At 43.6% G+C, this 27,967-nt stretch overlaps 1 protein-coding gene across 5 annotated transcripts in view; it reads right to left on the reverse strand.

The window, feature by feature from the left end:
• Positions 1–27,967, reverse strand: part of LOC115195951 (intersectin-1) — a 66,109-nt gene that overhangs the window by 27,000 nt on the left and 11,142 nt on the right. For all 5 annotated transcript variants that reach the window (XM_029756320.1, XM_029756318.1, XM_029756319.1 and 2 more), the window contains exons 2-14: positions 13,147–13,216; positions 12,333–12,428; positions 11,614–11,677; positions 11,118–11,272; positions 10,292–10,453; positions 9,990–10,065; positions 6,880–6,992; positions 6,697–6,760; positions 6,202–6,339; positions 5,720–5,832; positions 5,030–5,292; positions 4,465–4,614; positions 4,213–4,353 (exon numbers count right to left, since the gene is read on the reverse strand). In XM_029756320.1, coding sequence (XP_029612180.1) covers positions 4,213–4,353; positions 4,465–4,614; positions 5,030–5,292; positions 5,720–5,832; positions 6,202–6,339; positions 6,697–6,760; positions 6,880–6,992; positions 9,990–10,065; positions 10,292–10,453; positions 11,118–11,272; positions 11,614–11,677; positions 12,333–12,428; positions 13,147–13,174 — 1,563 coding nt within the window. In that variant the 5' untranslated portion in view covers positions 13,175–13,216. The remainder of the gene's footprint in view (positions 1–4,212; positions 4,354–4,464; positions 4,615–5,029; positions 5,293–5,719; positions 5,833–6,201; positions 6,340–6,696; positions 6,761–6,879; positions 6,993–9,989; positions 10,066–10,291; positions 10,454–11,117; positions 11,273–11,613; positions 11,678–12,332; positions 12,429–13,146; positions 13,217–27,967) is intronic.

Raw genomic sequence — 27,967 nt, forward strand, 5'->3', positions numbered from 1 at the left:
TAGAAATGTTTACCTCTTCTATTGGTCAGCTTGTCGTTCTGTGTGAGAAAGAAAAAGCCTTTCCAAAAGAGACTCTGGGACAGTTGTGGGATGATCGATCCCAAATTCATACCATCAGTAGGCCTAGGCTACATATACAGTGCCTTCAGAAAGTATTCAGACCCCTTGACTTTTCAACATGTTACGTCACAGCCGTAATCTAAAATTGATTTTAAAAGTCTCAATTTTTGCCAATATGTTACAAATAAAAAATACAAATACAACATTTACATAAGTATTCAGACCCTTCACTCAGTACTTTGTTGAAGCACCTTTGGCAGCGATTACAGCATTGAGTCTTCTTGGGTATGACACGACAAGCTAGGCACACCTATATTTGGGGAGTTTCTCCCATTCTTCTCTGCAGATCCTCTCAAGCTCTGTCAGGTTGGATGGGGAGCGTCGCTGCTATTTTCAGGTCTCTCCAGAGATGTTCGATAGGGTTCAACTCCGGGCTCTGGCTGGGGAACTCAAGGACATTCAAAGACTTGTCCCGAAGCCACTCCTGCATTGTCTTGGCTGTGTGCTTAGCGTCATTGTCCTGTCAGGCGAACATTCGCCCCAGTCTGACATCCTGAGCGGTCTGGAGCAGATTTTCATCAAGGATCCCTCTGTACTTTACTAGTCTCCCAGTCCCAGCCGCTGAAAAACATCCCCACAGCATGGCGCTGCCAACACCATGCTTCACCCTATGAATGGTGCCAGGTTTCGTCCAGATGTGACGCTTGGCATTCAGGCCAAAGAGTTCAATTTTCGTTTCATAAGGCCAGAGAATCTTGTTTCTCGTGATCTGAGAGTCTTTAGGTGTCATTTGACAAACTCCAAGCGGGCTGTCATGTGCCTTTTACTGACGAATGGCTTCCGTTTGGCTGCTCAACCATAAAAAGGCCTGATTGGTGGAGTGCTGCAGAGATGGTTGTCCTTCTGAAAGCTTCTCCCATCTACACAGAGTGACCATTGTGTTCTTGGTCACCTCCCTGACCAAGGCCCTTCTCCCCTGATTGCTCAGTTTGGCTGGGCGGCCTGCTCTAGGACGAGTCTTGATGGTTCCAAACTTATTCCATTTAAGAATGGAGGCCACTGTGTTCTTGGGGATCGTTTTTGCTACCCTTCCCTAGATCAGTGCCTCGACACAATCCTGTCTCGGAGCTCTACGGACAATTCATTGGACCTCATGGCTTGGATTTTGCTCTGACATTCATTGTCAACTGTTGAACCTTATATAGATAGGTGCATGTCTCTCCAAATCAACTGAATTTACCACAGGTGGACTCCAATCAAGTTGTGGAAACATCAAGGATGATCAATTGAAACAGGATGCACCTGAGCTCAATTTCGAGTCTCATGGGAAAGGGTCTGAATACTTATTTAAAGAAAGTATTTCTGTTTTTGATTTTTTAATAAATTTACTAACATTTATAAAAATCTGTTTTTGCCTTGTCATTATGGGGTATTGTGTGGAGATTTCTGAGGATTTTTTTTATTTAATCCATTTTAGAATAAGGCTGTAACGTAACAAAATGTGGAAAAAGTCAAGGGGCCTGAATACTTTCCGAAGTCACTGTATATACAGTACCAGTCAAAAGTTTGGACACACCTACTCATTCAAGGGTTTTTCTTTATTTTAATTATTTTCTACATTGTAGAATAATAGTGAAGACATCAAAACTATGAAATAACACACATGGAATCATGTAGTAACCAAAAAAAAAAAAGTTTAACAAATCAAAATATATTTTAGATTCTTCAAAGCCTTTGCCTCTATGACAGCTTTGCACACTTATTGGGACAGTGAAGCATTTTCTCTTGTTTTGGCTCTATAATAATGTACGGTGTCATTTTGGAAAAACTTTTATTTTCAAATAAGAACAGAATATGTTTCAAAACACTTTTACATTAATATGGATGCTACCATGACTACGGATAATCCTGAATGAATCGTGAATAATGATGAGTGAAAAAGTTATACGCCTAAATATCATACCCCACCAAAAATGCTAACCGCCCCTGTTATTGTAATGGTGAGGGTTAGCATGTCTTGGGGGTATGATATTTGTGCGTCTGTAACTTTCTTGCTTAACACTACTCATGATTATCTGTAATCATGGTAGCATCCACATTAAATGTAGAAGTGTTTAGAAGCATATTCTGTTCTTATTTACAATAAAAGTGACTCAACACATTATTTACAATAAATTTCTATTGGGCACAAAATAATCTGAAACGCAACCAAAACAAACAGAAATTACATACAACAAATTTGTTGAGTCACAAGCTTGATGTAGTCATTGCGAGCTATGAATATGGGACCAAATACTTACATTTCGACTACTTTAATATACAGTTGAAGTCGGAAGTTTACATACACCTTAGCCAAATACATTTATTCTCAGTTTTTCACAATTCCTGACATTTAATCCTAGTAAAAATTCCCTGTCTTTGGTCAGTAAGGATCACCACTTTATTTTAAGAAAGTGAAATGTCAGAATAATAGTAGAGAATTATTTATTTCAGATTTTATTTCTTTCATCACATTCCCAGTGGGTCAGAAGTTTACATACACTCAATTAGTATTTGGTAGCATTGCCTTTAAATTGTTTAACTTGGGTCAAACGTTTCAGGTAGCCTTCCACAAGCTTCCCACAATAAGTTGGATTAATTTTGGCCCATTCCTCCTGACAGAGCTGGTGTAACTGAGTCAGGTTTGTAGGCCTCCTTGATCGCACACGCTTTTTCAGTTCTGCCCACAAATTTTCTATAGGATTGAGGTGAGGGCTTTGTGATGGCCACTCCAATACCTTGACTTTGTTGTCCTTAAGCCATTTTGCCACAACTTTGGAAGTATGCTTGGGGTCATTGTCCATTTGGAAGCCCCATTTGCGACCAAGCTTTAACTTCCTGACTGATGTCTTGATGTTGCTTCAATATATCCACATAATTTTCCATCCTCATGATGCCATCTATTTTGTGAAGTGCACCAGTTCCTCCTGCAGCAAAGCACCCCCACAACATCATGCTGCCACCCCCGTGCTTCACGGTCGGGATGGTGTTCTTCGGATTGCAAGCATCCCCCTTTTTCCTCCAAACATAATGATGGTCATTATGGCCAAACAGTAATATTTTTGTTTCATCAGACCAGAGGACATTTCTCCAAAAAGTACAATCTTTGTCCCCATGTGCAGTTGCAAACCGTAGTCTGGCTTTTTTATGGTGGTTTTGGAGCAGTGGCTTCTTCCTTGCTGAGCGGCCTTTCAGGTTATGTCGATATAGGACTCGTTTTACTGTGGTTATAGATACTTTCGTACCTGTTCCCTCCAGCATCTTCCCAAGATCCTTTGCTGTTGTTCTGGGATTGATTTGCACTTTTCGCACCAAAGTACTTTCATCTCTAGGAGACAGAACGCGTCTCCTTCCTGAGCGGTATGACGGCTGTGTGGTCCCATGGTGTTTATACTTGCGTGCTATTGTTTGTACAGATGAACGTGGTACCTTCAGGCGTTTGGAAATTGCTCCCAAGGATGAACCAGACTTGTGGAGGTCTACAATTTTTTTTCTGAGGTCTTGGCTGATTTCTTTTGATTTTCCCATGATGTCAAGCAAAGAGGCACTGCGTTTGAATGTAGGCCTTGAAATACATCCACAAGTACACCTCCAATTGACTCAAATCAGAAGCTTCTAAAGCCATGACATTATTTCCTGGAATTTTCCAAGCTGTTTAAAGGCACAGTCAACTAAGTGTATGTAAACTTCTGACCCACTGGAATTGTGATACAGTGAATTATAAGTGAAATAATCTTTCTGTAAACAATTGTTGGAAAAATTACTTGTGTCATGCACAAAGTAGATGTCCTAACCAACTTGAAATTTGTGGAGTGGTTGAAAAACGAGTTTTAATGACTCCAACGTAAGTGTATGCAAACTTCCAACTTCAACTGTACATACAAGTGAATTTGTCCCCAAAATGGGGATGTACAAAATGTGTGTACAAAAGGTGTACAAAAGGTGCTGTAATTTAGAAACGGTTTGCCTGATGAGGATGAAAACACTCAAATTAAAGCTGACAGTCTGCACTTTAACCTCATAGTCATTGTTTGATTTCAAATCCAAGCAACAATGCTTCGCTGTCCCAATAATTATAGAGGGGACTATGTGTTACACAGGGTGTGTACATACCTGCAACTGCTGTTGGAGGTGGGTGATCTCAGCGATGCGGATCTCGCGGGTCTTGTTGGTGCTCTCGATCTCATGCCGCTGGGCAGACAGGCGGAAGCGGATGTCCTGCAGCTTGCCCTCCAGCTGGCTCTTCTTGTCGTTCTGGAGAGGGAGGGAGAAACTAATTATCATACCTTATTGTCTTTTCTTCAAAATAACAAAGTAAAGACATCCTGGGACTACAGTTATGATGTTGTGTGTCCTTGTCTTTACCAGTGCCTCCAGCTCAAACTCCAGGGTCTTCTTGCGGGCTTTGAGCAGGACAATGTTCTCCTGCTCTCGGTTCCTCTGGGTCAGCAGCTCCTGCCGGCGGTTCCTCTCCCACTCCAACTGACGCTGGCGCTCCAGCTCCCGCTTCGCCGCCTAGCCAGAGGGAATGTTATACTGTATACGCAGAAATAGTGTAGAGCCAGCCGTGGTCGAGTAGTAACACTTCCAGATCTATGCACATATTCAAGTTCCTGCCGGAGACCTGGGTTCAATTCCCGTTTCTCTACACTTGTCTCCCCCTCTGTCAATAAAGCAATACAATAAGAAATGAGAGTGAATTTATCATCTTAAAAATACAACATAGTAGTAGAATGGTTAATATACACACACACACTGCATTGGTTCCTGTGTTCGTCACTTTCCCCTTACATCTCCCCCCTCCTCCTCCCCTCTCAACCTCCTGCCTCTGCCTCTCCAGCTCCCTCACGTTTTACATCCTCACTGTCTTCCTTAACCCTCTTTTCCTTCTCTATCCTCCTTACCCCTCTTTTCCACCTCCTCTCCTCACCTCTCTCCTCTCGATCTCCTTGCGTCTCTCCTCCTCGCGCTGCCTCTCCATCTCCCTCTGCTTCTCCAACTGCTTCTCTAGCTCCTGCTGCCGCCGCCTCTCCTGCTCGAGCCGCTCGCGCTCCTTCCTCTCCTGCTCCTCGCGCTCCAGCGCTGCCAGACGCTCTTGCTCCTTGCGCTGCAGCTCAAGCAGTGCCTGTCGACGCTTCTCCAGCTCCAGGTTGCCCCGCTCAAAGTTCTCCCGCTTCCTGTCCTCGAAAGTCACTTTGGGGAGGGAGACAGAGATAGAGGGGTCAGAGAGAGAAAGAGGGGTCAGAGAGAGAAATGGGGGACATATTTTGCCCTGTTGCCTAATTTTCAGTGGCATTTCTTGGAAAACTGGGGCCATTTCTATATACCTGTTTATATTTATAAAAGAGCTTTTTGCTGTGTGTTTAAAGGGATTGGTACATACATTTTTGGACTTTAAAATTGATGATACATAGCCATAGATTCTAGAAGAATATAACTCAAATGCTTGTGAGCTTAGTTCAACTGCACCCGAACCCAAAATAGGAGCTCGTTTTGCTCCATTGTTCATTAACAACGTAACTGTAAACAAACACCGTATAGCTTCAGATCTATCATTTCGATCCCACGGATGGTTAGTCATTGTATCCATAGCTCTGTCTATGAATTTAAGAGTGGTTACATTTCTCCAGCTTCTGTTTCTCGCTCTCCTGCTCCTCTTCGGCCTCCTCTTGGACCCGCTGGTCAGTGGAGTGCAGGCTGGTGACAGACACCCCGCTACCACTACGCACCCTCCTGGAGATGGACAACATCAGACCAGTCAGTCAGAGCAGCTCACTAACCTAAAGCAACCTCATATGGGGCATGGATGGGCAGGACCAGGAGTTTTTCCTGACCGTGTGACTTGACCAGGAAAAACTCCTAATGGGATCAATATAGACTGATTGATTGACAGTTAAAACTTTGACCCAGATATAAAAATAGGACTCCGAGTTTTTCCTGGTCAGGTCACGGGGTCACGGAAAAACCCCTGGCCGAGGTGTGGGGCAATAAGATCAATAAAGACAAGACTTCCTAAGGTAAATGCCGGTATCAATGCATACTCTGCAGACAGAGTTAGAGCTAAGGGGCATTGCAAGACACAGAGGGAGCAGTGGATTGTACCTAAAGGTGGGGGGGATGAAGTCTGGGGGCAGGATAGGGGGCAGGGGCAGGCCGGACATGGCCATGTCAATCAGGTGCATGGCCAGGATGAACTCCTCGGCTGTCAGCTTGCCGTCCTGGTCGATGTCCGACAGGTTCCTATAGAGAAACAGAGAGAGGGGGAGAGAGAAAGAGAAAGACGTGGCGTGTTACTGCCAGCCATGCACTTCCTGTCCTGTGACTAGCAGAGTGGAGGAAGGTGAAACAAGTGTCATTTAGGAGCACCCTGACAACTGATCCGAAACCAGTTTTGCTTTTCACCGTCCTAAACACCAACTGATATGATTAGTTTTGCCATCTGATGGTTAAGCTGATCCTAGATCTGTGCCTAAAGGTAACTTCTACCCAGAGTCAGCGGAGAGAAGCAATAGTCAGAGAACAGAGAGCAGCAATGTGTGAACATATAGGAATTAGTGGCCAAGTATCCTAAGTATTGGCTCCGCTCCCATCTCTTACCATATGGACGCCAGCGAGGTCTGGGGCAAGCTGGACTGCATCAGGATGGTTCTTGCTTGGGGTCCTGAAAGACAAGGATAAAAACATGAGCTCTTTTGAGAAACCGCTGATGAGCTCTTTTGAGAAACCGCTGATGTGGATTGGATAAACCGCAATGAGTATTGTTGACAGACAAGGTCTTACCGGTGAGGTGGCCGCTCATCATCTTGTCGTGGCTGTTGAAGAGCTGCCGGTACTTTAGCCGGGACGAGCTGGGAACAGCCCAGTCAATGGGGGGCTGGGGGGGCACAGGGGCGCTAAAATGGAGAGGGGGGAAGACTTATCTTATTAAAAGCGTCTTTTGTATGTATCTATTCTTTGTTTTTTTTATAGTACTGTTGTGTTACATGTTGTGTGTTTTTGCTGTGCTGTCTATGCATGAGCCAGTTGGAAAATGCCTTTAAGACAAAGACAAATTTCAATTTTAAACCTTTACACTCGTACCGTATACGGGTTGAAAATGGCAGATTTGGACACTAATAAGCACCTAAATTGGAACGCAATGGCAGTACAGTAACATGCTATAAATAACATCAGAGCTCAGGCTCTACGCTTCACAGCGTTGGATGGGTTTTGACTGACAGACATTCTGAACTTGAGCCGCACAGGATAAGAAGTGGCCCCACATCCCTCCCACTAATTGGGCAACTTTTGCAAATGTTTTGTTGTCAGAGTCAAGGGAATGCTGTAAATGAAGAAGACTTGATGTATTTAGAAAGATGAGACGTCGAGGATAAGAAATACAGCTTTGATGTCATACAAGCAAGCCAAACACCCGTGAGTCCAAATGTGCACTTCACATTTCATCATTAAAACTCATGTTATATACAGTGTCAACGTTTATGATCACAATGTTTGATGTACAGTTACAAGATGACATGGCATCATACCCTGGGTTGTTCTGAACAGAATGTCTATTGTGAAAACAAATTGCAACGGAACACACACCTGAATACCCTCATGACTCCTATGTGTACCAAAATTACACAATCTGTTTCTCTGAATTGCCTTGTGAAAGCCTAACACTGTAAGATCATATTTTATAACTTAGTTAGTCATGTCGGCAATAGAACAAGCTTCCAGAGATGCCCTCCTGATCCAGATTGCAAATTATAAATTGTTTGTTTTTGGATTGCTTAAACAACTAATTGTTTGATTGTAGGGTGTGCTTGCTCTAGGTCCTCAACAGCACAGCTAGGAGAGCTCAAAAAGCACCTTATAGTTGAAGACTCTTCTTTGAGTCATAAAAGTGTATTGAAATAACTTAGGAACTAACTGTGCACACTTCAGAGGTGTGTAGCCACTTGGAGACACCAGTTAGTCTTCTCACTCAAACCCTTCAAAATGTCTTGTCTTATGTTGCACCTACCCCACATTTAACAAGAATATTCTTATGTTACTGAATGTATCCAGAGTATTTTCAGATTTCGTTATCAACAAATACAGCGAAAAAAGTACAGTAGATGTAAAATGCACAGAAGATCAGTGTAATGTTTGGACTGAGTCTCGTGTGTGTCCTCAACTTCAGTCTAATAATTTACCCATAATCTCCAAACGGTTCCCTTTCAATTGCTACCATGCTTATGTATATGACTTTCACATTTCTTCTGTAAGAAACATTTCAACTTATCCCTATAGGCATATCTCTTCAGTAGGTCCTATGATTAAGTGTAGTCTGGCCCAGGGGTGTGAAGGTGAACGGAAAGGCTGGAGCAACGAACCGTCCTTGCTGTCTCTGCCTGGCCGGTTTCCCCTCTTTCCACTGGGATTCTCTGCCTCTACCCCTATTACGGGGGCTGAGTCACTGGCTTACTGGTGTTCTTCCATGCCGTCCCTGAGAGGGGTGCATCACTTGAGTGGGTTGAGTCACTGACGTGGTCTTCCTGTCTGGGTTGGCGCCCCCCCTTGGGCTGTGCCGTGGCGGAGATCTTTGTGGGCTATACTCGGCCTTGTCCCGGGATGGTATGTTGGTGGTTGGAGATATCCCTCCAGTGGTGTGGAGGCTGTGCTTTGGCAAAGTGGGTGGGGTTATATCCTACCTGTTTGGCCCTGTCCGGGGGTTTCATCGGATGGGGCCACAGTGTCTCCTGACCCCTCCTGTCTCAGCCTCCAGTATTTATGCTGCAGTAGTTTATGTGTCGGGGGGCTAGGGTCAGTCTGTCACATCTGGAGTATTTCTCGTGTTTTCCGGTGTCCTATGTGAATTTAAATATGCTCTCTTTCTCTTTCTTTCTTTCTCTCTCTCTCTCGGAGGACCTGAGCCCTAGGGCCATGCCTCAGGACTACCTGGCTTGATGACTCCTTGCTGTCCCCAGTTCACCTGGCCGTGCTGCTGCTCCAGTTCCAACTGTTCTGCCTGCAGCTATGGAACCCTGACCTGTTCACCGGACGTGCTACCTGTCCCAGACCTGTTGTCCCAGACCTGCTGGAACCCTGACCTATTCACCGGACGTGCTACCTGTCCCAGACCTGCTGTTTTCAACTCTCTAGAGACAGCAGGAGCGGTAGAGATACTCTCAAAGATCGGCTATGAAAAAGCCAACTGACACTTACTCTTGTGTTACTGACTTGTTGCACCCTCGACAACTACTATGATTATTATTATTTGACAATGCTGGTCATTTATGAACATTTGAACATCTAGGCCATGTGCTGTTATAATCTCCACCCGGCACAGCCAGAAGAGGACTGGCCACCCCTCATAGCCTGGTTCCTCTCTAGGTTTCTTCCTAGGTTTTGGCCTTTCTAGGGAGTTTTTCGTGCTTCTACACCTGCATTGCTTGCTGTTTGGGGTTTTAGGCTGGGTTTCTGTACAGCACTTTGTGATATCAGCTGATGTAAGAAGGGCTATATAAATACATTTGATTTGATTTGATATAGGCCAACTCCCACAAGTGTAAAGGGTTAACTTCTGAAAAATGTACAATAGACTTTGAAACTTGAACATGAAGTTATTTTGAAGTCATGTTAGAAAGCAAAGCAGTCTGGACAGAATAATTGCTCTTCTCCAACTGACGACACGGGACGTAGCCTGTGCATCTCTCGTTTTAACAGAGGGATCTCGTCGCTAAGTGATGTGATGGCTTTTTAATGAGCTAGCCTGTTGTGTGTTCAACATTTTTTTTTAAAGATTCATTGTCTTGATAAAATTAGAGGATGCAGCAGTCTAAGCACAAACACAGCTACATTTGTCCCTTTGCGTTTGGGCCCAGCGAGCAGGGGCCATTCTTCCAAGTGGGTGACATGTGACTCACCTAGAAGTCTCAAAAGACTGGCCCTGCAGCTTGGCACCGGGGCGATTGAAAGAAGAGCTTTTGTTGAGCGTGGTGGCTGAGAGACAGAGATGGAGAGAAAGAGAGAGATAAAAATATATATATATATATATATATAAAAAAGGGGGGAATCACAAAAAAAAGGAATTTGTTAGTGAGGTTAAGGATTAAATCAACAAAGTGAGATGTTCTGAAACATTGCCAGAGGGCTTCACTGTCATTCACTAGAACTCTGCTTTCAATATTCAGTGGCGTGTCTAACAACAATGCTGATTGGGCCATACCTTGGTGGGAGAAGCCCGTCATTGGCACGCCGTTGGCCATGGGGGGTACAGACGGGGGCACCGACGACACCAGAGGGGGGGACATACCCACCCCTGGCATAGGGGGCATGGGTAATGGAGGGACTGCTGGGAGGCCTGGAATTACCCCTAAACCATGCATTCCTGCAGGGTAGAATGAAGTAAAGTATGTCAGACAAACATAAGACAACAGAGGATCATTAATTTTCTATTGACAAGCCTATTATTTTAACACTGTGTTTATTATTATTTTCCCCACTCATTCAAAGCCAAGGAGCCTACAAGCGCTGAGTTCTGACTGATTCACTTGAAAATGAACAACATTAGTCTGGTCAAACAGGCAGCTCACAGCAATATGCCCTGGTTGTCAGGGGGAGCAACAGTATATTGACCCAGAGCGTTGCCTGTTCAAATACCAGAAACGGCACATTATGGTTGTGCTTTGAGATAACAGGTAGTTAAAGGTTTTAAATTGCCCCAGTGAAACATTTAGCTATGTACATAGATGGGGCAGATGATATGGCAGAGTTGGCTTCGAGCACTCTAAAGTCCATTTAGTTAATGGTGGCCATGGGGACTGTAACATGGGCGTATCTCATAGTCTAGTGGCACAATCTCCAAGTCTCTTGTACGTCACCTGCACTGATCTGAAAGAACAAGTGGACAGGTTAAAGCAAACATGTACTTTTTTTGTTGTTGCATCCACCACACTGCTTTTACCTATCCTGCTGTACAGATCACTACAGATGGAGGAAAAGAAGCCCCTTTAGACTATTGAGACACACCCTGCCCCTGTCTAGTCCCTTACCGAAGGGTGCGGTGGGTGGCGGGGGCGGCTGCTTCATGGAGGGGGGCAGAGAGGGGGGCAGGGGGTGACCCTGCAGCTTGAGCTTGATCAGCTTCATGGCGATGGAGAACTCGTGCATGTCCATCTTCCCATCATTGTTCATATCGGCCAGGGCCCTGAGAGAGGGAGAGGGAGCAAGTACAGATACGATTACAGTACACTGATTACTCTCATTGTTGCTGTGAATCTCTGCTTTACCAATATGTCCGTGTGGATGGCATGCCAATGAAGCATGCATGAAGAGCGAGAGAGAGAGAGAGGTGAGAGAAAGAGGGGGAGAGAGAGATAAAGGAGAGAGATAGAGAGAGAAAAAAAGAGTGAGTGAAAGCGGAGTGGAAGACAGAGGGAGGAGATTGACAAAAACAAGAGAAAGGCAAAGAGAAAGAGACAACAGTGGTTGACATTAACGGTGGATTGAGTTGAGAATGGGAGAGATGGAGTGAGAGGAGACACTCACCATATCTGTGCCAGGATGGGAGGGGGCAGGCCTGACTGCAGGAAGAAATTCCTGGCCTGGTCACCTATGGACAATGAGAAGGGAAAATAATATTATAATAGTGTTGAGTCTGTTGTACACCATTATGGATATATCTATTCAAACACAGAGAGAAAGAGGCCAGTTGGTTCCTCTTTCAAGAGGAATCAAATGCAAATTATTTCAATTTGAACACAATCATACATTGAGAATTATGAAATGACTGCGGCTTGCGAAAGACTTGTTGCTGAAGTAGCCGAGTGAAATAAGCACTTACACTTCTCTAAAAGGGTGTGTCGGGGGTTGTGCAAGGTTATGTTGAAAATAAAAATACCAAGGCAATGATATCAGATGATCATATGAGTGAGTGTGAGTGACTGAAATGTCCTTTCTGATAGTGAGAGTGGAGAATGAAGTTGCTTGCTACTGTGTGGGCTGTAGGGAATGAAACACTTCAAGGCCCGCCCTAGCCTCAGTCCACCAGGCTTCATTACCCCTTCACCTTTGACCTGGTACTGTGTGTGTGTGTGTGTGTGTGTGTGTGTATATAATATAAGAGAAAGTCCTTATGAAGAAGTGATCTTCTGCCATCTTCAAGTAACTTCTGCCTGGCATGATGCTGTACTGCAAAGACTGTCCTCCACCGCTCTTTCCCTTCGTTTGTCCATCCCCTCCCCTCCCCCGCTGTGAGTGACGCTGACCTGTGATGTAGCCAGCTGGTGAGGGGGCCAGGCTGACAAACTGCTGGTCATGTTTGGCTCGCTCGTCCAGAGAGATCACCCAGGCGTCCAGACCCCCTGAGAGAGAAAGATCAGTTGAAGCTCTTGCCTGGCCTGTGTGAGTGTGTGTGTGTGTGTGTGTGGGGGGGGTCTCCGTATAGTCATGGAACACAGCATTAAGGTGAGTCAGGGGAGGGGGAGAGAGAGTAAATTAAGTGGTGGTTGGTGAGGTTTACACCATACACCATGGCTGTATCCCAAATGCTACCCCAATGTTCTATATAGTGCACAATGTAGGGCAGGGGTATACGAGGTACGGAGCCTGCTGGTTTTCTGTTCTACCTGATAATTAATTGCACCCATCTCAGTCTAAATCAGTCCCTGATTAAAGGGGAACAGTGATAAAATGCAGTGGAAGTGGCTTTGCGATTCAGAGTTGATTTTGAGGAATGTGGCATTAGGGATGCACGGGTGGGAAACGGGTGGCATTAGGCATGCACCCCACGCAGTCCAGCAGGCAGGCTTCCACCTCCTGGGAGTAATAACTTGATAGTGACCCTTCCTTTGTGCCGAAGTTACAGTACAACTCTCATTAATCCATGTGTAGAGGGAGATCAGGACACACACACAAACACCTGCACGCAGTTGCACGGGCATACATTTCGCTCACACATACACGCTTGTGACACAAACAAACACACAGATGCGCACACGCGCACACACACACACACACACACACACATACACACACAGTGTGCCAGGCAGACAGCTGTCAATCTGGTTGGGTGGCACTCACCTCCGAAGGGCGTGGGAAACTGAGCCATTGTTCAGTCAGTCAGTCAACTGCAGCCGCAAGCTGCAAACACCTGAAAGACAAGACAGGAAGGGCCACAACAGTCAGTCTACAGCGTCTATATCCTCGCTCTTCTCCTCCAACTCCCAAAAGACAGAAGCTCCCCTCAAAAGGAAATCAAAGCCGTTTCATGTTCTATGCCTTTTTCTATTCCTTTCATCAGGGGGAGGGCAGGCCAGGCAGCAAGCTGTTAACAAGACAGGTAAACATTTTGCAATAGAGACTTCTAACAACCTGTTTGGTAATAGGTAGATAGGCCTAAATGCATCACTTGACTGTAAAGTACAGTGAGTTAGTCAGTAGTGTTGCACTGGCTGACAAATGATTGTCATGGGTGCATCCCAAAAGGCACCCTATTCCCTTTATAGTGCATTGATACTGGTCAAAGGTAGTGCACTATAAAAGGGAATATGGTGCCATTTGAGACGCAACCATTATGGACAGGTGGATTGTCATCTGGTTAACAACACTGAATTAAGGCTAGCAACACTGAACCATGCACCAGCTGCTCCGGACGACTGTGTGATCACGCTCTCTGTAGCCGATGTGAGTAAGACCTTTAAACAGGTCAACATTCACAACCTCTACCTGACCCATTCTGAAATGTTTCATGCAGAACTCTAAGGTAACCCGTCTAAATGACTAACGCCCCTTAGCACTCACATCTGTAGCCATGAAATGATTTGAAAGGCATGTCATGGCTCATATCAACGCCATCATCCCAGACACCGTGGACCAACTCTAATTTGCATACCACCCCAATACATCCACAGGTGACGCAATTGCTATTGCATTCCACACTGCCATTTCCCATCTGGACAAAAGGAACACCTTTGTGAGAATGCTGTTCATTGACTACAGCTCAGCATCTAACACCATAGAAGCCCTCCAAGCTCATCACGAAGCTAAGGACCCTGGGATTAAACACCTCCCTCATCAACTGGACCCTGGACACACACACACACACACGACTCCAACAACATCATTAAGTTTGCCGACGACACAGTGGTAGGACAGATCACTGACAATGATACAGGGCTGCAGATAGCCTAGCAGTTAAGAGTGTTCGGCCAGTAACCGAAAGGTTGTTGGTTGAAATCCCAGAGCCGACTAGGTGAAAAATCTGCCGATGTGCCCTTGAGCAAAGCACTTAAACCTAATTGCTCCTGTAAGTCGCTCTGGCTAAGTGTCTGCTACATAACTAAAATAAAAAATAAAAATATAGCCTACGGGGAGGTGGTAAGAGACCTGGATGTGTGGTGCCAGGACAACAACCTCAACGTAAGCAAAACAAAAGGAACTGATCGCGGACAACAGAAAACGGAGGGCCGAGCACACCCCCATTCACATCTCCGGGGCTGTAGTGGAGCAGGTTGAGAGCATCAAGTTCCTCAGTGTCCAGGATGCATCACCGCTTGGTATGGAACTGCCTGCTTGGCATCTGGCTATAAGGCACTACAAAGGGTAGTGTGTATGGCCCAGTACATCACTGGGGACGAGCTCCCTGCCATCCGAGACCTCTATACCAGGCGGTGTATCTGCTACCGCACAGCAAGTGGTAGCGATGCACCAAATCAACTTTTATTTGTCACATGCGCCCGAATACAACAGGTGTAGACCTTACTGTGAAATGTTTACTTAGAAGCCCTTAACCAACAATACAGTTCAAGAAATAGAGTTAAGAAAATATTTACAAAATAAAATAAAAATACATAACAATAACGAGGCTATATACAGGGGGTACCGGTACCAAGTCAATGTGCGGGGGTACAGGTTAGTCGAGATAATTTGTAAAGTGACTATGCATTGATAATTGACAGTGAGTAGAAGCAGTGTAAAAACAAATGTTGGGGGGGGGGGGGGTCAATTTAAATATGCTGGGTGGCCATTTGACTAATTGTTCAGCAGTATTATGTTAGAAACTGACTGATAAGGTATAGGGTACAGTATTAAGATGGCTGGATGAAAAGCGTGCCCAGAGTAAACTGCCTAATACTCGGACACAGAGTCGAATATTTGTTTCTAATATTTGTTTCTAAAACTGTTTGAATGATGTCTGTGAGTATAACAGAACTCATATGGCAGGCAAAAACCTGAGAAAAATCCAACCAGGAAGTGGGAGATCTGACACTTGTAGTCTTTCAAACCATTGCCTATTGAAAGTACAGTGTCTGTGGGGTCATTGTGCACTTCCTAAGGCTTCCACTAGATGTCAACAGTCTTTAGAAAGTTGTTTGAGGCTTCTATGGTGAATTTTGAGGGAATAACAGCCGGTTCAAGCAGTGGACTGTCTGAGGTCATGTAGTTACTTCATGCGCGTTCACGCATGGCTAGCATTTTTTATTTTTCTTCTGTAATGAATACGCTATTGTCCGGTTGGAATATTATCAACTTTTTATGTTTAAAAACACCCTAAGGATTGATTGTAAACATAGTTTAACATGTTTCTACAAACGGTAATGGAACATTTGAGCTTTTCGTATATTGAATTGCGCTCCCGCATCGTGCCTTTGGAATAGTGTTCTGGACGCGCCAACAAAACGGAGGTATTTGGACATAAATGATGGACTTTATCGAACAAATGAACATTTCTTGTGGAAGTGGGAGAACTGCAAGTGCATTCCGCCGAAGATCAGCAAAGGTAAGGAAAGATTTATAACACTAATTTAGAGTTTTATTGATGCCATGACTTGACGGGTAGCTGTATAGCTTGCATTGATGGCTGAGTTCTGTACTCAGAATTTTGAACAATGTGCTTTCGCCGAAAAGCTATTTTAAAATCTGACACAGCGGTTGCATTAAGGAGTAGTATATCTATAATTCTTTAAATAATTGTTATATATTTTGTCAATGTTTATGATGAGTATTTCTGTAAATTAATGTGCACATTCACCGGAAGTTTTGGGAGGCAAACATTTTCTGAACATCACGCGCCAATGTAAAATGCTGTTTTTGGATATAAATATGAACTTGATTGAACAAAACATACATGTATTGTGTAACATGATGTCCTATGAGTGTCATCTGATGAAGATCGTCAAAGGTTAGGGCTTAATTTTAGCTGTATTTCTGGTTTTTGTGACGCCTCTCCTTGCTAGGAAAATCGCTGTGTGGCTTTTCTTGTTTAGGTGGTGTGCTAACATAATCTAATGTTTTGCTTTCGCTGTAAAGCCTTTTTGAATTCGGACAATGTGGTTGCATTAAGGAGAAGTGTATCTTTAAAATGGTGTAAAATAGTCGTGTGTTTGAGAATATTGAATTATGAGATTTTTGATGTTTTGTATTTCGCGCCCATTGGCTGTTGGCTAGGTGTCCCGCTGGTGGAACGGGGTTCCGCTAGCGGAACGTCTGTCCTCAACAGGCTTTAGGAGCCTTTTGCTCCAAGTCTGGAACCAATAGGACCATGAACAGCTTCTACCCCCGAGCCATAAAATTGCTAAATAGATAACCAATAGCTACCCTGAATATCTGCATTGACCCTTTTTGCACTAACTCTTTTGACTTGTCACATGCGCTGCTGTTACTGTTTATTATCTATCCTGTTGCCTAGTCACTTTATCCCTATATCTACATGTATACCTCAATTACCTCGTACCCCTGCACATTGACTCGGTACTGGTATGTAACCAAGTTATTATTTTTATGTTTCTATTATTTCTCTTTTTTGTCCCCTCACTGCATTGTTGGGAAGGGCCCATATGTATGCATTTCACTGTTAGTCTACACCTGTTGTTTTCGAAGCATGTGACAAATAACATTTGATTTGACTTTGATTAGGCAGAACTCTAGCCTTAAATGGCTAGCTACATCCTGGGGTGGGTGTCACATGAGGGGAGGAAAGGCCCCTCTTCATGTTTCTATAAAAAGTGGATGAATGACATACAAAGAGGGGAGAAGATGAAGGGAGAGGAAACGGAGGAGAGGCAATGTTATCTCCCAGCTGTGTAAACGTCATGGTGAGAGAGGACGGAGTATCAGTAAAACAAAGACATGGGGGAAGGGAGCAGCACCCCCCAAGGCATTTTAATCAGAGCCAGACCACCCCTCCCGTACAGCCCTCACAGTGGGAGCCCCAAGCAGCATGAAACATTTCAACGACACAGAGACACAACACTGTATATTTCTCTCTGTACATAAAAAAATAAGTAATTTCCTACAACATTCCCATACTAGGCAGTTTCTGTTTGGTAAAAAAAAAAAAGAGTAAAAAAAAGCTTGTTCGTGTGCGTTAATTACAGGAGTAACTGTTTCCGGGGCTTTGAAGGGTTCTGTTTCGTAAGAGCAAAGCCAGGCCAGCAGTGCACTGACGCTGCTGCCAGCTTCCCTCTCTGTCCTCCAGGCAGAAAGACTTGAGTCAACACAAAGAGCAGAGACAGAGCAGAGCAGATTACCATGCTGTTCCACAGCGATTCACCATCCTCCATATCACATCTCCCTGGAGAGGCGCACAAGAGCCTCATCACACACTGCGCTAGCCTTACTGACTCACAGACACGCACGCCTCACACATACCAAGCAAATGAGGGGGGGTAGGCAAGGCTGTTTTGTCCCTCTGACCTAGTTTCTCCCTCTAACTTGCCTAACTCGGATTGTCGTTTGTGGTGATGTTTCCCTGTGACCCAGGGTCTTGAAAAGGACAGTTCAGAGAGAGGCATTGGACAGGCGGAATCGCAAATGGCACCCTATTCCCTTTATAGTGCACAACTTTTGACCAGGGCCCATAAGACTATGGTCAAGGTAGTGCACTACATTAGGAATAGGGCGCTATTTGGGATGCATACACACAGACAGGGAGGGAAGGTTAGAGATTCTATGGAATTATCAGTTTGCTTGTTGTTATTCCAGTAAGCCAGGACCGGGGCTCTGATGTCACTGGTCTGGGACTGGAAGGTGGATTTATCTGCATAATCTGATCACTTAGCAAGCTCCTGCTGTGGTGGAACGCCCCTTATAAGACAGGCTAGATGCCTAGGGCTGGGGCTAGTAGACAAGTGCAACGCCGCACATGATGTCATAGCAGAGGTATGCCATCTGAGGGAGGGCATGGCCCAATGCAGGGTCAGATGTTGAACTCCTGTGACAGACAGCAAGCAGACAGACAGATACACAAAGATGGCACACAGATGATTGGGAGAATTGTTCTTGGAAACACGTGGGCAGTAATCAACTGGCTACGTAGCCTATTCAGCAGAAGACAAGATAGGCCTATATTTACATTTTAGTCGTTTAGCAGACGCTCTTATCCAGAGCAACTTACAGTAGTGAATGCATATATTTCATACATTTAATTTCAATTCATGCATTTTTTTTTGTACTGGCCCCCATGGGAATCGAACTCACAACCCTGGCGTTGCACACACCATGCTGGCTTTGCAAACACCATGCTCTACCAACTGAGCCACAGGGAATAGAATGCATTTTTGAAGGACATCACATGGAGTTGGATATTTGCAAAGGCCTACTTGTGATTTGGCTGGAGGAATGGAAGGAAGGAATATACATGCATAATGATCTACATTGTCATTGTGCCAGTAAGGGGAAAACACTGCATGAAACCTTCACTCTTTAGTTAACACAGACACTCTCCCCCCCTTCCTTCCTTCCTTCCTTCCTTACACACTCTGTCTCCCTCTCATTAACACACACACCATTATCACTCTCCCACAAACACACATACTGCTCCCAACTTTTAAAACGTTTGGCACCAAACATAATTTGAGGAGCACCTGAAAGAAATATATGTTTTATATAGTTTAGGCTTACATTAGGCCTATATTAGCATAAACCTACTTTCGAGTTACCAGGTTGTTAGCTAGCTAAGTAACATGACGGAACAACGTTTGTTATCAAACCAATAATTAGTGACCAGGGATTAGTTTAAAACGGCCAGCGACATGATTTGTGAAATTATATAAACAGCGTGCGAATCACAACACAAAGAAAAAAAGGCATCGGTAAAACGTTTTTTTTTTACCGTTTAGGCTACAGACAAGCCGTTTTATTTGCTGTAAAGCTGCAAGCATGCCTGTCACGAAGCAGGTGCTCAATTTCCCCTCTCTGGCACTCAGAGGCCGTATGACATAACTTGCAAAGTCTACTCAGACTGATCTGTGTTCTTGGTTATAACAGGCAATTCAATTATACAATGTATCAACATTGCTCGTTTTGCGTACTGCTCCAATTTAACAAATGTACAAATCTAACAGAAGATTCATCAGGGTCTGCATCTCTGCTCGACATCACGGCTAAATGAAATAACAAACTGACAGCGGAATAGACGCGTTTGAAGAGCAGGCAGAGAAAAGCCGGGGAGTGAGGGTTGGTAGGGGATGCTGCTGGCTGATTACAGCCTTCACGTGATATGAGCAGGAAAGTGAAGTGGATATTACTGGACCTGTGCAAACTTAACTGAATTTATAAACATTTTAGAAAGGCGCCAGTGGGTTCTTTAGATTGATACTACCAACTTTTCCAGCTCTACCAAACGAAACAGTGCTAAGGTATTCTGAAATGTTGGTATCATAAGTATCCTGATGTTTTGGTACCAGTATACCGTGCAACACTACTGCAGTGTCACTCACAGCTCAGGGGGCAGGACAGGACAACCGTGCAGAACAACGTTCTGCCTGCTCATAGCACCACATGGACTGTCTCGGTTTCGCTGCCTCTGCACATTTCCACAGCTCGAACTAGTATAAAGGCCAAGGGGAAACGGTTAGAGAACAGTGAGTGTGAAAAAAATAGGCCCTATACATCATTTTTTTGTAAATTGTCAATGCTCCCTGACTGTCTTGCTTTCATTTCGATTATTTTTTGCGAGCTGGACACTAACTGTATGAATGTAGATCCATTATCATTTCAACACTGTTACGATTGGCTTTGTCATTTTGCAGTTATTCCAGCTACACGGTTTGACGTGTCTGTTAGCCGTAGTTGGCTAGCTAGCAAACAAGGGATAAGAGTGTTGCCAGCCAGAATGGAAACGGCACATTTAGAACCAATGACTGGGTAGTGTCCATAGATATAGAACAAAAATACTTAACGATTGTGTCTGGCAAGATAACTGATAGAATGAACGGCCAGCTGGTGTAACAGTGTAGGTTCCGTTCCGTCCCAACCTGGGCTCGAACCAGGGACCCTTGCACACATCAACAACTGACACCCACGAAGCATCGTTACCCATCGCGCCACAAAAGCCGCGGTCCTTGCAACGCAAGGGGAACTACTACTTAGAGCGCAGAGCGAGTGACGTCACCGATTGAACCGCTATTAGCGCGCACCACCGCTAACGACCTAGCCATTTCACATCGGTTACACTGGCTTGGTTAGAAACAACATGTTGGGACTAGGCTTATATTTTAATTGAGGGATGAAATAGTAGCATATGAATACATTTATCAAAATAACGTTTTTATTTAATTGGTAACCCATTGTAGAAAAGCAATTGTACACTCGAGTTTGTGGAAAACTAACTTTTTAGCACGGCTGTGGTGCAGTAATAAGTACGAGGTGGAGCCGAGTACCTAACATCAACACGCTGTGCTAAAAAAGTCGTTTTGCACAACCGAGTGTACTCTAGCTTTTACCAAAGAAATAAAAACGATTTATTTTGATAATGTATTTTCATATTTTTACCAATCTACCAACTGGTGCCCTTTGCGAGGCACTGGAAAACCTCCCTGGTCTCTGTACCTGCACCCCCTGTATATATTGTTATTTCTTACTGCTGCTCTTTTATTACTTGTTACTTTATCTCTTATTCTTAAATTAATTGCACTGTTGGTTAGAGGCTCGTAAGTAAGCATTTCACTGTAAGGTCTACCTACACCTGTTGTATTCGGCACATGTGACAAAGGAAATTAGATTTGGTTGAATTGGTGTTTGAAATTCACTGCTGGACTGGGACCATACAGATAATTCTATGTGTGGGGTACAGAAATGAAGTAAACACTATTATTGCACAGAGTGAGTCCATGCAACTTATTATGAAACTTGTGGAGCAACGTTTTACTCATTAACTTATTTAGGATTACTATAACAAAGGGGTTGAATAGTTGATGAGACATTTCAGCTTTTCTTTTGTAATTCCTTTGTAAAAATGTCGATAAACATAATTCCACTGACATTGTATTGTGTGTAGGCCAGTGACTCAAAAATCTGGTAGCTGGTAACACAAAACTTGGAAAAAGTCAAGGGGTGTTAATACCTTCTGAAGGCACTGTATGTATGCATAATGTATTAATAACTAACGCGAGTGCTTTAGGGTGACATGGGTCGAGGCCCTCTCATTGGGCCCGCCAGAGTAGATGTGAGTCCACTAAGCCCGGAGTACACCAAGTTAGTCAGGCTTAGAGCTGTTTTCTCTGAGTATGAGCTGACCATGTTATCTCAAGGGGGGTTAGATACTGCGCTGATACACACAAACCAACCAGACAAAGCAATACATCCTGGGTATTACTCTTTGGGCTAATTCTTCCATCTTCATTAAGTGGATGAGGGAATTAAGATGGTGAACAAAACGTATGTGGTACAAGGGTTATACATTTTGGGGAATATGGGAATTAATATTAATACCATTTAAATGTTGTTTTTTTGCATTGGATATATTTACCATATCATATGGACAGAAACAAACCTTTTACCTTATCATAAGTAGACATAAATGCAAATGATAATCCTTCCAATAGAAGAAAAAAAAAATAGTTAAGAATTGAACTTTAATTAAATGAGTTGACTCTTCACATGGGATGATTCCACTGAACAACAAAAGAAAGGGAGTATTGAATGATCCATCGCATCTCCCAACAACATTTTCAACATCTGTAAAATTATAGTCTAGAAACTAAAGCTTTGGTTGTCTTTCCCTCAGGCTTCCTTGTTTTCTCCCTGGACCTCCTCAATGTCCACCTCTTGAACATCAGACTGAGGCCTCATCTTCACTGTCACGTTCCAACCTTGTTGAGGATGGCTCGTTGTCAGGCTCAAAAAGCCTCAAATTTTCCCTGATGGCCACCAATTTTTCAACCCTTGTATTGGTCAGCCTGTTGCGTGCTTTGGTGTGTGTGTTCCCAAACAAGGACCAGTTGCGCTCTGAGGCGGCTGATGTTGGTGGGATTTGGAGGATGATGGAGGCAACGGGGGAGAGCCTCAGATCCACAAAATCCCTTCCACCAGTTGGCTGATGAGATATGTTGGCACAACTGCCATATTGCATTTCCATCCCAAAGCCCTTGCTTGGACGTGTACTTCGCCAGACTGCCAAGAACCTTGCCCTCATCCAGGCCAAGGTGGTGAGACACAGTAGTGATGACACCATAGGCCTTGTTGATCTCTGCACCAGACAGGATGCTCTTGCCAGCATACTTGGGGTCCAACATGTAGGCTGCGGCGCGTATGGGCTTCAGGCAGAAGTCTTCACGCTTTTTGATGTATGTCAGAACTGCAGTTTCCTCTGTTTGGAGCAACAGTGAAGTGGGCAGGGCAGTACAGATTTATTCTCTTACATCTGCTAGAAGAGTCTGAACATCAGACAGGATGGCATTGACTCCCTCAATCCGTGCAATGGCTACTGCTATAGGTTTCAGGAGTTTCAAGCTGCTTACCACTCTCTCCCAAAATACATAATCTAGGAGGATCCTCTTGATGGGGCTGTCCATATCAGCAGACTGTAATATGGCAATTTCTTGGAGAGACTCCTTTCCCTCCAGGAGACTGTCAAACATGATGACAACACCAGCCCAACATGTGTTGCTGGGCAGCTTCAATGTGGTGCTCTTATTAGTTCTCTCTTTGCTTGGTGAGGTAGATTGTTGCTATAACTTGATGACCCTTCACATACCAAACCATTTCCTTGGCTCTCTTGTAGAGTGTATCCATTGTTTTCAGTGCCATGATGTCCTTGAGGAGCAGATTCAATGCATGAGCAGCACAGCCAATGGGTGTGATGTGAGGGTAGGACTCCTCCACTTTAGACCAAGCAGCCTTCATGTTCGCAGCATTGTCTGTCACCAGTGCAAATACCTTCTGTGGTCCAAGGTTATTGATGACTGCCTTCAGCTCATCTGCATTGTAGAGACCGGTGTGTCTGTTGTCCCTTGGGTCTGCTCTTTTAGAATACTGGCTGAGTAGGTGGAGATGATGTAGTTCATTATTCCTTGCCCACGAACATTGGACCACTCATCAGAGATGATTGCAATACAGTCTGCTTTCCCTATGATTTGCTTGACCTACACTTGAACTCCGTTGAACTCTGCATCCAGCAAATGAGTAGATAAAGCATATCTGGTTGGAGGGGTGTATGCTGGGCAAAGAACATTCAGAAATCTCTTCCAATACACATTGCCTGTGAGCATTAAGAGGTGAACCAGTTGCATACACAGCTCAAGCAAGACATTCATCAGCATTTCTCTGACTACGTTCCGCCATTGAGTAAAAAAAACATCTGATTCCAGGACGACCATGAGTTGTTGCTATCGATAAGGTGTCGGATTTATCATTTTCACCTCGAACAGAAGTAGAGGTTGCTTGTTGTGAGCAATGAGGAAACTTCATGCACTTGGCCAGATGATTCTGCATCGTGTTGCATTCTTCACATATGATTTGGCACAGTATTTGCAAATGTACACAGCTTTTCCTTCTACATCAGCTGCAGTGAAATGTCTCCACACATCAGATAGTGCCCGTGGCATTTTCCTGTAAAGATCAGAAAAAAAATGAGTAAAAATAAATAAATACAATTCCATGTACAGATAAATAGTTAAGCAGTTAGATAAAACATTTATCATACAAAGGAGTCGTTTCAAAATGAAACATGTATGGAAACAGGTGAATTAACACTCCTCAAGCAAGCTAAAACCCACATGGTAGCAAAAACTAACTAGCAGAAATTGTTCACAAGTTTGAAATGATTTAAAGCACACTTTGCTGTAAGCTACTATTTACTAGTTAACAAAAACTCATGTATGTCATGAAATAATTCACCCCACCCAGTATTGTAATCAAAACTTACCAGAAAGCATGTAGTCCTTGGCTCAGACAGTGTAGTAGTGTGGGCTCAATAGCATCTCATTTGTATGCAAGATCTTGAGAATCAGCTGTACATGTGATGGAAAAGTGCACTGTGCATGCAGAGGATTGCAATTCCATTTAATTGGGGATAGTTTAACCAAAATATTCCACAAGACCTAGAATTGCCTTATGTGTATCCCACGAAAAAGGTTCACTGTTATAAACTAATTTAAGCAAAATTAACTTCCCATGGAAAATTTTCTGAAAAGAATTCGGAAATTTACCGTAAAGTTTCCTACCCTTTGCAACCCTATGTGGAACTGGAAGTCGATGTGTTTTTGTTCTCTGTCTTAAGTGGGGCATGGGGTGACGGGAAAGTGTGAGGGGTAATAATAGACCCCACTTCACGTCCCTCTCACCCTCACCATCCACGCCTAGACACACTCTGGTGTGAAAGTCCTGTGCCGCTACTGTTATCACATTCTTGCCTGTAATGTTGACGTTAAAAGCAGTGCCACACTGGAGGACAAAAGTGGCTAAGTAGAGGGACTGTCATCCTATTAGGGCTAGGCCCTGAAAATTGTCAAAGAATCAAGCCACCCAAGTCATAGAACATTCTATCTGCTCCTGCACGGTAAGAGGTACCGGAGCAGCATGCCTGGGACCAAAAGGCTTCTTAACAGCTTCTACCCCAAAGCCATAAGACTGCTGAACAGTTAATCAAATAGCTAACTAGACTATTTGCATTGACCGCCTTATTTAATTCTCATCTATTATAGGTTTTTGCACTGACTCTCTTGCACAGGCTCCATGTACACTCACTGGACTAACCACATACACTACACTGACACACACATGCATATTGACTCCACACACATACATTCGCTGCTGCTGCATACTCACTTAACCCCTACCTACATGTACATATTACCTCAATTACCCTATACCCCTGCACATTAACTCGGTATCGGTACCCCTTTAATATAGCCTTGTTATTGATATTATTTTAATTGTTTTAAATTTTTCCATTAGTTTGACATTTTTCAAACTTTTTCTTTACTACGAATTGTTGGTTAGGGGCTTGTAAGTAAGCATTTTGCTCTAAGGTCTACACTTGTATTTGGCGCATGTGACAAAATCTGATTTGATATGGCCTAAATATTAGGGCCGAGACCCTACCAGTAATGCAATCCTCATTAATATCATGGCAAGGAAACAAAACAAACCAAATTTACCTTATTTAGAAAAACAGCCCTAATATTGGAAGCAAACATCATTATGTTGTCATTCAGTCACATTTATTTATTTTCCAAGCTATAGCCCACAATATTTGACATACAACAGGTTTTTAAAGGACCAAATAGGTGGCCAACTTTGTGTTTTCATTTTCTCCATGGAAAAAATACTGCTAGTAACAACCCTACTAGTTAAAGTGAACAGCACCAAGTGGGGCTGACAATGGCACAGGAGTGTTTTTTTCTGGATCAAAAAGAGGCTTAGGTGGTGGGCGTGGCAGGGGACGTGGCGATGCCAAATTGTAGTGGAGTTTAAAACATATTTTATTAAACTGCTACAGAACTTAAGAAATATGGTACCTGATGAGAAGAATTGATTTTGATGTATGTATAAATTGCAAGACTGTCTTTCACTGTGTTTTTGATACTCAAATGGATGACAATACTAAAGATCTATGGTGGACTGCATTGTGAACAATAAGATTTGGAAGACAAAATGTATTATGACTATAAAACAACTTGTCCCCTCAAACATAATTTTTAAACAAATCAAAATGGAATGAAAAATAATTCAAACGCTGGACTCCAAAAAACAAGTTGACCTACAAAAACTTCCATGGACACTTAAATTATGTAAATCATGTTAAGTAGCCTAATAATGAAGCCATTTATTGATGTGAAAACAGATTTGTAATCATATGAATTAAATCTAGTGTTTGTCAAATTAGATTTGAAATTTTAAATAAAGATTATTTTACACAAAAAAAACTATTGGCGCTGTCGGCACGGATTAATTTGAGAAAACGATAGAAGCCCCCCATCTTTATTTATTTAGCAATTTTAGCATTCAAGCAAATTTATTGCAGTTCTGCGAATTTTTCCATGGAGCCGAGATACAATTTTGCAGTTTTATAAATTACATTTCCTGCAATTCTACACATTTCGGTCATGGAACTGAGAGAAAATGTTGCAGTTTTAAAGCAAATTTCCAGGGATTCTACATATTCTGCCATGGAGCTGAGAAAACTTTGCAGTTTTAAAGATAATGCATAAATTGCAGGAAATTATGCCATGGCTAATGCTGTGTTCTTGTGCTCAAACTTAACAAAATCAATACTTCATAGTTTGGAAATGTTCCATTTGGACTTAGAAACCCTTGGGCGTGCTGCCTATGTCAGAAAAATCCCTGCACAGGTGGGGAAGCTGTTCAAGTCATCAAGTGACTTTTATAGTGTCCTTGAGCTGCTCAGAAGAATACTAATAGCAGCAAAAAAAGCATTGTGAGAAATCCAAACAAACAAAGTGTAGGAGAAAAAGCTATCAAAACACACAGACATATGAAGTGATCCAAGTCGCACAGACACAGGCCGATTTGGATCGACTGAAGAAAGGAATAAAAAGAGGTGTCACTCTTCCTAGAGCTGGCCGCCCGGCCAAACTGAGCAATCGGGGGAGAAGGGCCTTGGTCCGGGAGGTGACCAAGAACCCAATGGCCACTTTGACAGAGCTCTGGAGTTCCTCTGTGGAGATGGGAGAACCTTTGAGAAGGCCAACCATCTCTGCAGCACTCCACCAATCAGGCCTTTATGCTAGAGAGGCCAGATGGAAGTCACTCCTCAGTAAAAGGTACAACAGCCCACTTTGAGTTTGCCAAAAGGCACCTAAAGGACTCTCCGACCATGAAAAACAAAATTCTCTGGTCTGATGAAACCAAGATTGAACTCTTTGGTCTGAATGCCAAGCGTCATGTCTGGAGGAGACCTGGCACCATCCCTACGGTGAAGAATGGTGGTGGCAGCATCATGCTGTGAGGATGTTTTTCAGCAGCAGAGACTGGGAGACTAGTCAGGATCGAGGCAAAGATGAACAGAGCAAAGTACAGAAAGATCCTTGATGAAAACCTACTCCAGAGCACTCAGGACCTAGACTGGGGTGAAGGTTCACCTTCCAACAGAACAACAACCCTAAGCACACAGCCAACACAACACGGGAGTGGCTTCGGGACAAGTATCTGAATGTCCTTGAGTGACCCAGTCAGAGCCCAGACTTGAACCCCATCAAATATCGCTGGAGAGCCTTAAATAGCTGTGCAGCGACGAACCCCATCCAACACTGACAGAGCTTGGGAGAAACTCCCCAAATACAGGGGTCCCAAGCTTGTAGCGTCATTCCCAAGACGACTCGAGGCTGTAATTGCTGATAAAAGGTGCTTCAACAAAGTACTGAGTAAAGGGTCTGAATACTTATTTAAAACAGTGATATTTCAGTCCAAAAAATATAAATTAGCAAAAATGTAAAAAAAAATGTTTTTGCTTTGTCATTATGGGGAATTGTGTGTAGATGGGGGGGATCGATTGAATACATTTTAGAATAAGGCTGTAACGTCACAAAATGTGGCAAAAGTCAAGGGGTCTGAAAACTTTACGAATGCACTGTACAACAGAGGTGAAAACTGTGCAACACACAGTTATTTCCACCATCTCCAAGAGAGATCCAAACTGCATGCAGATAGTATTTGAGAG

Source organism: Salmo trutta, chromosome 6 (assembly GCF_901001165.1).
Source record: "Salmo trutta chromosome 6, fSalTru1.1, whole genome shotgun sequence".
Lineage (NCBI taxonomy): Eukaryota > Metazoa > Chordata > Actinopteri > Salmoniformes > Salmonidae > Salmo > Salmo trutta.